This window comes from Pan paniscus, chromosome 13 (genome assembly GCF_029289425.2).
Source record: "Pan paniscus chromosome 13, NHGRI_mPanPan1-v2.0_pri, whole genome shotgun sequence".
In the NCBI taxonomy this organism is placed as follows: Eukaryota; Metazoa; Chordata; class Mammalia; order Primates; family Hominidae; genus Pan; species Pan paniscus.
In genome coordinates this window covers 140376407-140391212 of record NC_073262.2, presented here as the reverse complement: position 1 = coordinate 140391212, position 14806 = coordinate 140376407, and the positions used below count along the sequence as shown (strand labels likewise).

The following is a 14806-nucleotide window of genomic DNA, read 5'->3' as shown; positions in this document are numbered from 1 at the left end:
TATCCATCATCTCAGATAAACGAAGTGGTCCTAAAGTGTGCGTGCATGCAGACACACACACACACACACACACACACACACACACACTCCTAAGTGCTGATGAGCATGACAGTGGAAACACAGTGTGGCTTGTTGAGTCAACGTGCCGCTGGTTTGTGCAGGTATCTCGACGTCTTTATTAGAGCTATGTGTATGAATCACTATTTTGGGGAAACCATTTGTTGTTACCAATCATGACAGTTACTTTGTGGGGTTCTGTTCCCCCTATCCTTCAATTCTAAGGGTAGAACTGCCTCTTTTCTTCTTGTGGAGGGAGAAGGGTATGTGGAGACCTTCCCTGGGGAAGATTTCAAGGTGGGGATATCTGCCTGGTGGTGCTTAGATTTTTTTTTCTCAAAGCACCGCCAGGCAGATAATCCCAAGACGTCTGGACTTGCACACATCAGACCTCCTCAGAGTGTCCTCCTCACTCCAGCTGCTTCGACAACCACCGGCCCGGCCCACCCACGGGGCAGGCAGAGCGCACAGCTACGCATTTACAAGACCCTCCATGGAGAGTCCGTGTCACAATCCAAGTTCATATCAATTTGGATAAGTTAGTGTATTCACTACTTAATAAAATTAAATAAATTAATACGACTTTGTGTCACTTGGGAGTTGCATGCATACCCAGACAAGCGGTTTTGCAAACTAAAGACTCAGAAAAAACTCTATTTGCTAAGCGGGCTGCCCATTGGAGTAGATTTTCAAGACTTGGGAATCCTACCCCTATCTTTTTGTCTTTCCACTCTATTGTTTCCTGAAGATCAGAAATCTCCCTGATAGAACTCGCCTGTTTCTGCTGTAGCTGTCGGATTTCCTGAGGAAAGGAACAGACAGAAAGCAGATAAAGGGTTAAAGAGGAAGAAAAACCCCAGCCCGAGAGATAACCTGAGAGCTGGGACAGTGAGTGAGGCCGCAAGCACCCTTTCACCTCATCAACCCTGAATTCATCGTCAGCATTCTAGGATTTTTTTCCTTGTCCTACTTCCAGCTTCAAGAAGTGCAGGAAGAAAACCTGCTTTGGGTGAAATTCTAACTTCAAGGCAACAGTTAAAGAACGGATTAAGTAAAAAAATTAAAAACCAACCCTGTATTAGTTTCTTATTGCCATTGTAATGAATCGTCATAAATTCAGCAGCTTAAAACACAAATTTATTCTCTTGCAATTCTAGAGGTCAGAAGTCCAAAATGAGTCTTATGGGCTAAAATCAAGCCTTTCTGGAAGGCTCTAGGGAGAATCTGTTTCCCTGCCTTTTTCAGCTTCTAAGACTGAGCTGCTTTCCTTGGCTCATGGCCCCTCTCTCGCATCGCTCCAACCTCAGCTTCCTGTGTCACATCTTCTACTTCTGCCTTTGAGTTGCCTTCCTCTTAGAAGGACGCTTGTTCCATCAAATAATCCAGGATAATCTCTTCTCTCAAGGTCTCTCATCACAACTGCAGGGGCCCTTTAACCATGTAAGGCATCATATTTACAGTTTGCAGGGATCTGGATGTAGACAACTTTGGGGGACCATTATTCTGTCTACCACACCTCCCCAAACAAATACAAGATCACCAAAGAATAGGAATGTTCACCAATGAGAGGGACTGTTTCATAAATCTAGGGACGGAGAGTTAGCCTAAACTCTCAGATTTAAGAAAACTGAAAACTTTAGTAATTGCCATGGAATGAATTGTGTCCCTCTAAATTCATCTGTTGAAGCCCTAATGCCCAATGTGACTGTATTTGGAGATAGGGTTTTTACGAAGTAATTAAGGTTAAATGAGGTCATAAGAGTGGGGTCCTGATCAAATAGGATTAGTGCCCTTATACGAAGAGACATCAGAGACATTGCTTTTTCTCCACCGTTTGAGGAAGGATACAGCAAGAAGGTGGCTGGCTGTCTGCAGGCCAGGAAGAGAGGCCTCACCTGAACCCAATCTTGATCTTGGACTCCCAGCCTCCAGAATTGTAAGAAAATTAATTTCTGTTGTTTAAGCCACGCTCTGTATGGTATTTTATTACTGCAGCCTAAGCTAAGATAGTCATGGCCTGACAAAATGCTCCAAAGGGAAAAAAGGAAAAGAAAAGCAGGAGAATGCTACCTACCTCGAGCATTTCCTCTCTTTGCTTCAGGGCCTCCTTGACTTCAGCAAACTGAAATTGCAGTATACTGTGGGCATGTTTTTCCCTTTCAAATTCCTGTAAAGGAGAAAAACAGCACTAAAGCAGTGGAATCCCATGTTTCTGGCATGCCAGTTCAGGTTCTCACAATTTATAGTTTCTGTGGAACAAATCACCTGCTACTACATCATCACAATCTTCAAGGTCTTTTATTTTTTATTTATATATTTTTTTGAGATGGAGTCTTGTTCTGTCGTCCAGGCTGGAGTACAGTGGTGCGATCTCAGCTCACTGCAACCTCTGCCTCCCGGGTTCAAGCGATTCTGCTGCCTCAGCCTCCCAAGTAGCTGGGATTACAGGTGCCCGCCTCCATGCCTGGCTAATTTTTCTATTTTTGGTAGAGATCGGGTTTCACCATGTTGGCCAAACTGGTCTCAAACTCTTGACCTCAAGCGATCCACCTGCCCCAGCCTCCCAAAGTGTTGGGATTACAGGCATGAGCCACCGCACCTGGCCTTCAAGGCCTTTCAAACAACACAAACAGATTCCTCTGGACTTTATAGATGATGCCTGATGACTTACTGTCAAATTAACCTGAGGAGTTGATGCAATCAACAAGGATTTTCTGATTTCTTATCTACAGTGAAGCAAGAGCCGCGAAAGGGCCCCCCAGGGAGCCTGGTGCCTTCCACAGCACTGTGCTGAGAGCCTGGGTGAGGCTGCCCTGCAAGGACTTACCATAAAATGGCCCCTGCTGAAATATGACAAGGAAGACTCTTTGGGATAAAAAGGAGATAAATATGGCCTACTAAAGCATCTCTCATGAACAGCTGGTGGCCAGCTCTGTGCTTCAGGGCTGTCCCTTAAGGGACAAAAACAGGAGAGTTTGGGGGAGCAAATGGAGAGCCTGCAAAACCTAGCTGCTCCTCAGGCCTGTCCCCTCCTGAGGCTCAGCCCAGGAAGCTGGCAGCTCAGCTCTGCTGTGTTCCTGCCCAGTCACAGCAGCGCAATCCCTGGTGACGGCCTGAGACCGAACTCACTTTGCTGACAGCTTACAGGCCTGCAGGACGCTCCTACCCTAGACCTGTCAGGCGGGTGATCTGAGATGGGATCTGGCCTGAGCTTCTGCTCACCCTGGCACTTCTGTTCACCCACTTCCTTTGGCTTGGGGGTGGCTGGTGCCCTCCTGGCTATGACAAGGGCCTTCCTGTGGGGCTTTGCATGGCCCCTGTGTCCATCTCGGGACAGCATTCTAGCACCATCCAGCTTCTCTGGAGTGAGACTCGGGAGTTTTCAGTCCACTGAATGATGCCTAATGACAGCATTCCAGGAGGACTGCAAATGCATTAAAGGCCCCCACCCGAAGGGGGGTTGGGCTGTGCTCTCCACTCCTCCGTTCCCACATGACATCAGTCTTGTGAAAAGCTCCCCTCTTTCAGAGTTCAGCTATAAGGAACTTTGTGCGTAAAATGTTCTTCAGCTTCCAACTCAATTCTATAGCAGTCAAAGAAGCAGGCCTGAAGGTTGTCAAGGGTACCCTTGGTTTTAACCCTTTGGATTTAGAGGATAACAGCCAGTTAAAAACAACAACAACAACGACACTCACACATTACATTTTCTGTTTTTCTCAGAATCTCTGAAAAATTGGACAATTCCTAAAAGTATGAAAAAAGTATTCCTTGCTTTCTATCTAAAGAACATCCAAGCCCAGCCTTCATGGAATCAGTCCGCTGTCATTACTTATCTTAACACATGACTCATGCTTGAGACTCTCAATAGAAATTATATCTGATCTCAGCTATTAACAAACTAGTTCCAGTGGTTCTTAATGAAAGCTCAGATAAGACTATATCTCTCTCTGAGCTTGGTGATATATTTAATTCTTAAGTAGAGTAACTGTGTCTTTTCCCAATCAGCAGAAAATAATATAATTTTCTTAAAATCTTTGATACTCATAACTATTTCCCTATGGTGTTAAGAGAGAACAAAATAAAAATCAGAAAATACATATGAATAGGAAAATCTTCAAGCATCTGATCGCACCTTATCTGAGCATGGTGGCTCTTTCATAGGTATGTTTTTTCATGGTTTTGCTTTTAGCTTAGATGTTCTCCTAGAAAAATTGTCTCCAGTTTACATGTTGAAATTATACGTATCAATATTTCAAGTCACTTGGCAAAGAGTATGGTACTTTTATTCTCAGATGTTTGGATTTCCTGGACAAGCGGAGAGCCATTGTTTAAAAATATAAAAATACATAATGTAAATTATACATTATATATACATACATACACATGATATATCCACACATACATACACACACACACACACACACACACACCCTACCATTCCCATTTTTTTTTTCTGAGACAGTGTCTTCTCTGTTGCCCAAGCTGGAGTGCAGTGGTGTCAACACAGCTCACTGCAGCCTCAACCTTCCAGGCTCAAGTGATCCTCCCACCTCAGCTTCCCAAGTAGCTGGGACTACAGCCATGTACCACCTGGTTAATTGTTTTAATTCTTTTTAGAAATGATGTCTCGCCATGTTGCCCAGGCTGGTCTCGAACTCTTGGGCTCAAGTAATCCTCCCACCTTGGCCTCCCAAAGTACCAGAATTACAGGCATGGGCCACTGCACACAGCCTATTGTTAATATTCTGTATCATACTAATGCTTACTTTGTTTTTCTCTTCGTACTGCCGCCTAGATTCAGCCAGCTGTTCTTCAAGCTCCAGCAACATATCTTTTAGGGTATCAACCTGGTACATGAAGTTTGTCTTTTCATTGTCTAGCTGAGCATTGGAAACCATAGCCTTCTTATATTTCTCTTCAACTTCTGCTAGAGAGTCCTGTGGAAAGCAGGTCATATTTTTGAAATTGCAATAAAAAAATCAAAACAAAGAATCATTCAGTATTCTGTTAAAAAAACCCTCAGTCCTAAACTTAGACTATATTTCTTAGAGCAAATGGATCAGAAGAAGAAACACATGGCAACTTCAAATGCATGGAAATCCCCCTTTTCAATTTGGTCAAATTCTCATTGCTCAGAAAATTCACTATTAAAAGCAATGGACACACTCATCAGAACAAACGAGACACCAATATGGAAAGGGATGTGGTCACAGAGGCAGTAGAGTCTCTGGCCGCACTCAGTAGCTGGGGAATCCCCCCAGCACGGTGTCCTAGGGCTGGGTGTCAGGCTGTTCAACAGATTTCTGAAGAATCACTTGCGGCGTGTGACCAGCCCTTGTGAAAGAGCCAGTGTGTGATGGCTGAGATAATTACACAGGGCCACAAGCCAGTGACTGCCAACCAGCCCTACTCTGGCTTATGAACCAGGAAAGGAGCAGTAGTGAGTTCAGATTTTTGACCCATAGGAAAATGGCAGGCAGATCTCACTGGGTAGGTCCTGGAAAGACAAAGGTCATTCCCTTTGAAGGACAGTCCAGAGAAAGAGGCCTGTAAAATATGCATGGCGATGCCCTCACGTGCCTCACACCCTTGCAGGTCCCCAAACATGAGGAGCGGAAGGCGATTCCAGAACAGAGAGAGCAGAACCTTCAGGGCGCATACATGCAGAGCTAAAGGCAGAGGCAAGAGCTGCCGGTTCAGGTGCAGCAGAGGCTACGAGGGGGCTGGAGGGACCAGTGCTGGTCTAGCTCTGCACCTCCACACCAGGACAGCTGCTTCACGTGGGACCAGCGGGTGTCCGGTTGGTTCAGTGGCTCCCCAGCAGCATTTTTTTTTTCTGAAACAGTGTCTCGCTCTGTCACCCAGGCTGGAGTGCAGTGGCACGATCTTGGCTCACTGCAGCCTCCACCTGCCGGGTTCAAGTGATTCTCCTGACTCAGCCTCCCGAATAGCTGGGATTACAGGTGCGCACCACCACACCCGGCTAATTTTTATATTTTTAGTAGAGACGGGGTCTCACCATGTTGGCCAGGCTGGTCTCAAACTCCTGACCTCAGGTGATCCACCCACCTCGGCCTCCCAAAGTGTGGAATTACAGGCGTGAGCCACCGCGCCTGGCCAAGTGGCTCCTTTTCGCATGAATTGAAAGCCAGAGTCTTATTTTTCCCCCTTTCAGGAAAGGTGGCAGATATGAAGATAGTGAATTAGTCATGATCGATGTCACCTCCTCTGTCTGGTGCCCTTTCATATTAAATTCAAATGATCTTGCAGGTACTTTCTAGGGGGCTGAAAAGGAAGTAACAGATATGCCACCCACTTCCAGATCCACGATCCGCTGCTGCCTAAGGAAGACAGTCACTGATTGCTCACCTTACTGTCAAGGAACAGGGCAACCACATCTCCTGGCTGGTGCAATGAAGTCACTGCACACTCTAAAAGCAGTGTGCACGTGCTCCAAGAAAGCCAATGCCATAGTCAGTTTTTACTTCAATTAGCAGCATTTTACAGGGTGCAAATAATTGGGATGTTTCAAAAGTGTGGCATGTGAGGACGGCCTTATTAGTAGACATCAGACATTTTGAGAAGCAAATCAACCTAAGCATTTTTGTATACAACTACTACAAAAAGTGAAGAAAACCAAGAACCTTCTTCAAGTGTCTGGCACACGCCTATGGGAAATGAGAAACTGGTTTTAAGCCTGGGGGAAGGATGGTAAGTACGAGGCATGCGTCAGGGAGTATGTTAGTAACCTTTTCTACTGGGCAGTTACATTTTCAATCTTGGTTCAAACAATGCATTTGGGAGAATGGTGAGTGTACACCCATGCTGGCATTCCTGCCATTGTGAGTTCTTCTACAACCCGGAGCCTCTTTACAGTAAGCATGCACTTTGAATTTCTTCTTTAGGATGTTGTTTTTCTTAAGTTAAGTTGGGTTAATATCGTGAGACCACATGTCTGTGAATTGGTACCTTCATCTCTTTCAATCCCTGCATGTATTTGCCTTCTACATCCTGAATCTGGTCCTTTAACTCATTGAGTTCCTGGGGGAAATGGCAAAAAAGGCAGATGATGTCAAGGGAAAACAGGTGATTCCCTAAATCTTTTATACTTCAGGGTAGTTTCTATTTGGGTAGTCTGAGCACCCAATTTTCTTTTTTCTTTTATTAAGCGTTAAAGGAAAATAAACTTCAATATTTAAAGATTAAAGTTCAGGTGTATCCCATATGATATTTTTACATGATTTTACACAATTTTAGTGTATCTCATATGATTTTACACAGTTTAAAAAACAGGCAAAATAGAGCTTCGGAAAACGGTACAGGTTATTTCAACTCCTATTTAGTAATTCATTCAAGCACTAGGAGTTCCTACTCTGTGCAACATACAGTAAGATGCTAGAGGCAAAAATCAGTAGCACTTTTTCCCTGCATTTATGGAGCTCCAAGTCTCTACTTTGCCAAATTCCTGGTGCCGGGGACAGCATCTGGCATGAGCCAGCCTCTCAGTAAGTACTTGAACAAATGAATGGCACGCACAACCTAAGGGCAGAGAAACATCAGGACTGCCGCCAACTCTGCTGCTCTGCTGTAGAAACAGAAACAACAGGCCAGGCGCAGTGGCTCACGCCTGGAATCCCAGCACTTTGGGAGGCCGAGGTGGGTGGATCACCTGAGGTCAGGAGTTCAAGACCAGCCTGGCCAACATGGCGAAACCCCGTCTCCACTAAAAATACAAAAGTTAGCCGGGCATGGTGGCGGGCGCCTGTAATCCCAGCTACTCAGGAGGCTGAGGCTGGAGAATCACTTGAACCTGGGAGGTGGAGGTTGCAGTGAGCCGAGATCGTGCCATTGAACTCCAGCATGGGTGACAAAAGCAAAACTCTGTCTCCAAAAAAAAAAAAAGAAAGAAAGAAAAGAAAAGAAAAAGGAAAAAAAAAGGGAAGTAACAAGGAGCTGCAGGTGGCCCAGGGGTGGCACATGGGAAATGGCTCTTCTGGTTTTGTAAACTTATAAAACATAGGTGTTGGAAGCATCTTCAAGGTGACCCTGGCCAAACTCTGGTGGATGCTTAAATCCCTCTCCGTCCTCCCTGGCAAACGGCCATCCAGCTGCTCAGACATCCCCAGTGGGAGTTGCTTCCCTTTTAAACCTAGTTTAAAGCACTAGAAAATTCAGAATCTGAGTCAGTTCTGGCTCCTTTCAGCTGCTTCTGTCTTGGTTCTGCTCCCTGGAGGACACAGGTCTAGTCACCTCACCTGCCCTTCCAGTCTTCAGGTTTTCAGATGCACTGTCCCTAGTTACTTTAACAAATAGCACCGTGTTTCTCTTTCACACACAGAATACTACCAAATGCCTGGCACTGTCCTGGGTGCTGAGGATAGAGCAGAGAATAATACCTACACTACAGTGGGATAAAAAAAATCATTAAAATACAAAGATGAGGGCTACTAAAGGCACATTACAAAGAGAAAGGAAAGGGCAAGTTCTAGGCCGAAGGGGAACATACTTAGCGGGGAGGGGTTGTGTGAAAGTAGGTAAAGCCGTCTGGTGTCCAAACTTGTGGACTGAATGTCTGTGCAGACCAAGCATACAGAGACGACCAAGTGCATCAACACAACGTGCCGAGTGCTCTCACTAAGGTATTCCCCGGGTGCTGAGGGGCGCAGGGGGCCGGCACACGGTCCGCCCTGCTGGGGGGTCAGTGGGTAGGATCAGATTCCTGCAAGAGACACTATCTGAGCTGGGTCTTGATGTTAGGAGAACACCGTATTTTAGGGGAGGTGAGGGAGAGAGGACCAAGAAGAAAGATCCAGAACTTTATGACTTAACTCTTTTTTTTTTTTAATCTAAAGACTGATTTTTACAAAAGGTTCTCTCAAGTTGTCAGTAAGAAGAGAGCATCTCACCTTGATTTCCCTGATGGATGCCTCGGTGTCGATGGAGATGGAGGTGTCTCCGCTGCCTCTCCGAGAGGAAGTCCCACCCAGAGAGGCCAGCGTGGCTGCAGACAGGCCCGGCATGTTACGAGACCCCTGGAACGTTGAGAGGATCGCATGCTGATATGGTTTAGCTCTGTGTCCCCACCCAAATCTCATCTGGAATTGTAATCCCCATAATCCCCACAAGACGAGGGAGGGACATGGTGGGAGGAGACTGGATCATGGGGGCAGTTTCCCCCATGCTGTTCTCGTGATAGTGAGTGGGCTCCCAGGAGATCTGATGGCTTTGTAAGTGTTTGACAGTTCCTCCTTCACATGTTCTCTCTCCTGTCGCCTTGTGAAGAAGGTGCCTGCTTCCCTTTTCACCATGATTGTAAGTTTCCTGAGGTCTCCCCAGCCATGCGGAACTGTGAGTCAATTAAAGCTCTTTTCTTTGTAAATTACCCAGTCTCAGGGAAGTTCTTTATGGCAGTGTGAGAACGGACTAACACAGATGCGATTTCAGACAAAACCAAAACTGCATATAAATCTAACATCACAGGACTGTTACTTTAATTCCATTTCCAAATTGGAAACTCTTCACGGGCTTATAGTAAACTGTAAGGAGAGGATCATTTCCAGGCACCTCCTGGATGCTCTGCGATTAGCTGGATTAACCCTAAACTCCATGGTGGGGCCCATCATAAACGCCTCCCTGCTCTACAGGGTCTAACGCACACCGGACAGGACTCCCGGTGGCCTACCTCCGGGGAGGTGATGCCAGGTTAGGTGGGCCGCTTTCTAGTCCAGTTCCCTCACTGGGGAACATCCTTATTAAAAAAGACCAAGCAACATATTTTCTTATCAATTTCATCCACAACTTTTGGGACCCTCTAGGTTTATGAACGATTCCTTACCTTCTCAGTAAAATCTTTTTCTGGTCTCTCTTCTACCTGTAGAGGAAAATAGACAAAATATTAAATACTTTAAAAGCATTAAATGGATAACATGAAGATGGGGCTAAGAATGATAAAGAACAAAACAAAACAAAACAAAACAAAACATTTGCTTCCTTTGTAATTTAGAAGCAGAAAAATGGGACCCTCCAAATTTAGCTTTTCACACTTCTCCTATTTGGATGTCTGTGAGGCCCCTTCTTCTCTTGTCCTCATTTGGAAGTCCCTGAGGACCCTCTTCTCCTGTCCTCGGGTAGGAGTCTCAGTGGGACCCACAGCGGGCTGTGGAACTACAAGAGGGGGTGCACATGAGGAACGGACCCTGGAGAGAGCCCTGCACCATGAGGGTGTCTCGGGACAAGAGGCAGAGGCCGGCAGTGGTGTTACTTCTTTCTTGGCTCAGCATCCAACAAAAGACAGGTTTCTTTTTTTCTCCTTTTTTTGTTTGTTTGTTTGTTTGCAGGGCTGGGTGGGGGGAAGGGTTTTTAAACAAAGATTAACTACCTGGAGTGCAGCTTTTTTTATTTTTTGGCACATTGAAGGTTCTTATCATAAGCCCACTGAGAAGGTTACCAAGGTTGAGTTTGTCTAAAAACTCTCTGGGAAAAGCTGTCAACTAATCATGTTTTCCCCATCATGTCTTCAACCCAACTTCCCGTAGCTCAGAACTTCTTCACTTTGATTGTCAGAAAATCGGCCAAAGACATGCGCGGCAACTGCAGACCATATGTTTGATTCAGAAGATCTGAGAGATGACCTGGGACTCTGCAGTCACCGTTGTGAGCTCACACAGAGATAATTCAGAATGAAGCTTGAGAAATCCTGATGGAGAGCTGCGGAGACCACGGCTCAGCAACACCTGAGCTGCACAGACGCTGGTGCTGGGGACCAGCAGCTCAGCACAGGGGTGCAGGTGCTATGGTCAGGGTGTCAGAGAGATGGTGACCTCCAAATGACCACTTCCCATCTATGGCCCGAGTCCACGCTGGGCCAGATGCCCCTGCCCTGACCATCTGGTCCCACCAGGAAGGCTAACTGCCACCTTCCCTCCTGCAAACTCCTTGTGCCTTCAACTTCTCCTCCAACGACACCTGGAGCAACACTAAAACAACATAACCAGGAGTTATAGCTGGTCAGCCAGTTAAGGGATCAAATGGAATCCCACAAAATACTCGGTTAATCCAAAAGAAAGCAAAATCCAAGACCAGCTCTTAGCTCAGGGTGGCCATGTTTAAGGGTCTCCTACTCAACAGATCCAAGCTAAACCCTGCGGCCTGGCTCCCAAAGCCATCACATGGTCTCGCCCAGCCACCCCACACCCAGGTCTTCAAAAATAAAACTTTCTACTCTCATCTAACCAGTCTCCTGTGTCCCAAGAGCAGAAGCGGAAATGGGGGCAGAGAGGCCACATCCCTCAGGCCAGTGGGATGCAGTCAGGGGCAGGCTGGCCTCTCTCCCCTCTTTGCTAAATAAGACCTTTGGGCAGGGTGGTGGTGGGGTGGTCCCTCTGCCCACTTAGCCACAGCTGCTAAGGACCCACCCGAGGCCCTCTCCAAGACTATGTGTTCACGGGCGCTTTCCACAATCCCAGCTGCTTACGGCTCTCTGCCCTGATGTCCATTCTCACGTTGGGTGCAGCCCAGCTATACCGCAGTGAAGATGGCTCTCTCCAGCTGTGGCCCATACCATCTGCAGCCCATACCATCTGCATTTGCTGATGTGTTGAAATGCACATCTAGAGTTATTTGTTCAGATGTGCATGCCACATCAGCCTAACTGTGTACTTGGAGACACCAAGGCAGACTCCAATAAGATGAGTACCAAGGCAGACTCCGATGAGACAGGTACGAAGGCAGACTCTGATCAGATGGGCACCATCTCATCTGGCAGAGCCCCAGAAGCCCTGCAACCATGTTCTGAGTTGTGAGGATGACTGGAGCAATTCAAGTGTGGTTCTTATCTTCACGTGGAAATAAAACTATTCCTGAAATGTTTTTCAAATCAAAACTTCAAGGCCAGGCGCGGTGGCTCATGTCTGTAATCCCAGTACTTTGGGAGGCCGACGTGGGCAGATCATTTGAGGTCAGGAGTTCGAGACCAACCGGGCCAACACGGCGAAACCCTGTCTCTATTAAAATTACAAAAATTAGCTGTGTGTGGTGACATGCACCTGTAATCCCAGCTACTCAGGAGGTTGAGGCAGGAGAATCTCTTGAACCCAGGAGGCAGAGGTTGCAGTGAGCTAAGATCATGCCACTGCAATCCAGCCTGGGCGACAGAGTATAACTCTGTCTCAAAAAAATAATAAATTAAATAAAATAAACAAAATGTCAAATAACAAGGAAATGTGAACTATCTATCTAGCACTTAGTGTGCTGGAGAATAAATTCATTAAATCTCCTGGGCCCAAAGCCTTTATTCCTTAGAATAAGTTAGTTTGCAGAACAAATATTAATAAGATGAAAATAAAGAGGCTAGTTTAACTCTTGGTGGGATATGAAAATCCAGTTTAATAGACTGCCAAACTACCACTGAAAAGCCTGTGGCATGTTTGCTCCACGGTGTAAAACGTATGTTTTCTGGCTGCTGGTCAGCAATGGATAAATATTGTGGAGAAATAAATGAAGCTCCAGGAATGCATTCGTTTACCTACAAAGATATCTGAGACCGTAAAAGAAGGGCCCACCCAAGTCTTTTTTTCTTTCTGGTATTTCTTGCAAGAAAGCTGAGAAAGAAAACACACGGGGTCCACAAACCTTGATTTTGTGGGGGCAGGGCTTTAACACATCTTTGTTCTGCATGGTTTTGCTTGTAACCATCTACATCATTTGTTTTTATAATTTGTAAAATATCAAATAAGGGAAAAAACCCCAAAAACCATAGTTTGCTGTTTTTATCATTTTAAAAAAGTCCTTGCTCCGAAGAACACAACAGACTCAAAATAAAATCTGGGCATATTTTTAAGTAGAGACCATGCAGAGAAAAACTAAAAATTAAGCTCTTGTTGAAAGGTGATGGCAAAGGAACGTTTAACCTATCTCTATTTTACATAGTAGAGTAAATTTCATTTTGTGTGTCTTCCGAATGAAAAAGGATTTGTCAGCTTTCCTCAAACACAGGAAGGCTATTCAGCCCCGTGGAAAGCCACGCAGCCCCACTCGTGTCCACCAGATGGCAGTGTGTCACAGCGGCAGGGGCCGGGCCTGGACAGAAGCCGCAGGCAGCAGAGTCCACCTTAACCAAGCCCCCTTTCCTAAGCCCTAGCAGAGCCAGGTAAGGAATCAGATGTTGTGTTTCATCTTGACATAAAGCACAGCACTTCCTCCCTAAAATGACGAAGAAATGGAAGACAAGAAAGGATTTTAAACACTGTCACGGCCACTGCATGGCATGGTGTGGGGGCCTGGAGGAGGTGGGCATGGTGCAGAGAGGGGTCCAGAGGACACGGTGGCTGCAGACGGTCCAGGCTGCTCTGCCCACCCACCCTAGCCCAGGATGGGAAAGCACCGGACCCCGCAGACAGTGGCCTCCTGCACGGGAAGGGTGACAGCGCCGAACACATTGCAGCCTGTTAGCTTCATGACTCTCGTATTCTGAGTGATACTAAACATTTCAGGTCCGGGTGAAAACGTCACACTAACAGGTTTACAAAGTATGTGTGTTGTATTTTACAGCCACAGCTGAGTGTATACAGACATCATTGAAAATCTACTGGAAACAGTCACTTCTAAAACACGTCTGTGGAAGTTTAGTTTATGTCAAGTTTCCTTTCAAAAACAAACGCTTCAAGGAGCACGTTAAATATTTTATTAATTCCAACCTTCTAACACTGTGTCTAAAGGAGTTTGCTATCTAGGCTCCTGTACACACGATGCCTGGTGAGGCTAAAACGCTAAGTTTTCCATGTTCCAGCTGCCTGTCCATTTTCCTAGAGAAAGAATATGTGGCACCTGTTCACGTACCCAGAGAGACCCTACTCAAGGGCCCAGGTACAAAAGGAACCTGTCCTAAACACCCAGCCAGGCAACACCAGACTTGGATGGAAAAAGGGATCACCGAAGCAACATCCTTGCGAGGTCCTTCTTGAGACACACTGCTCAGAAAACACCCATTTTAAGGGTAATTTTCCTTCACATTCAAATGATAGCACAGTCCACCACTAGGGTGACGGTTTTTGGTTTTAAATCCAATAATATTTACTTTAGCCTGAATGACTTATCTTTGAACTCTGGTGTTTGTAATTCAAGACCCATTTTTCCACCTGGTCCCTGCCCCTGCCTCTTTGTGCAACAAAAAACATGAGTCAAAATAGTGTTGTTTTTCTAGTTCAAATGGGCAGAGATCTGAGTTCATTGCTCCTGTCTTCTCTGAGTACACGAGGGAAGATATGGACCCAGGCTCCCCTTGGGACATTCCTGATGGATGTTTCAGAAACGTGATGGCTTCACCAGGTTCCCAGTGGGATTGTGGGGCCTGGATGACCCAGATCTGTTGGCTTCACTAGGTGGAGTCACTCTGCTTGGGTGTGGCCCAAGCTCTGGCCGTCAAACCTCTGGATCCCAGCTCTCTCGAGGCACCTTTGCCTCCCCTCACACACCCGCTGCTGGGCTTCACAACGTGTGATCACCCAACAAGCATCTGTCTGCCCCTGTCTGTGCGTCCCATGAGGGCTGGGGCAAGTCTGCATTTGCTCATACAACGGCCCTGTTTCTGGAACATTCTAGCTGCTCAATAAACACTGAATGAATGAGTGAAACAACTTCCTCAAGGAGAAGATCCTGGCCGTGCTGGAGAGGAAGAAAACACAGCTCATCCACAGCATGGGAGAAGATGAGAATGAGGTGAACAGTATTCTATGTCTGTCTTGAGATGGGG

At 46.1% G+C, this 14806-nt stretch overlaps 1 protein-coding gene across 31 annotated transcripts in view; it reads right to left on the bottom strand.

Moving 5' to 3' along the window:
* LRRFIP1 (LRR binding FLII interacting protein 1) overlaps positions 1-14806 on the bottom strand; it is a 156977-nt gene that overhangs the window by 21990 nt on the left and 120181 nt on the right. For 12 of the 31 annotated variants that reach the window (XM_063595338.1, XM_063595339.1, XM_063595328.1 and 9 more), the window contains 4 exons: positions 9893-9928; positions 8964-9089; positions 4824-4994; positions 2132-2224 (listed from right to left, as the gene is read on the bottom strand). In XM_063595338.1, the coding sequence (XP_063451408.1) occupies positions 2132-2224; positions 4824-4994; positions 8964-9089; positions 9893-9928 (426 nt within the window). Of the gene's footprint in view, positions 1-766; positions 860-2131; positions 2225-4823; positions 4995-7026; positions 7099-8963; positions 9090-9892; positions 9929-14806 lie in introns of all 31 variants that reach the window. The other 19 variants (XM_055109264.1, XM_055109254.1, XM_055109256.1 and 16 more) reach the window with 3 other exon arrangements.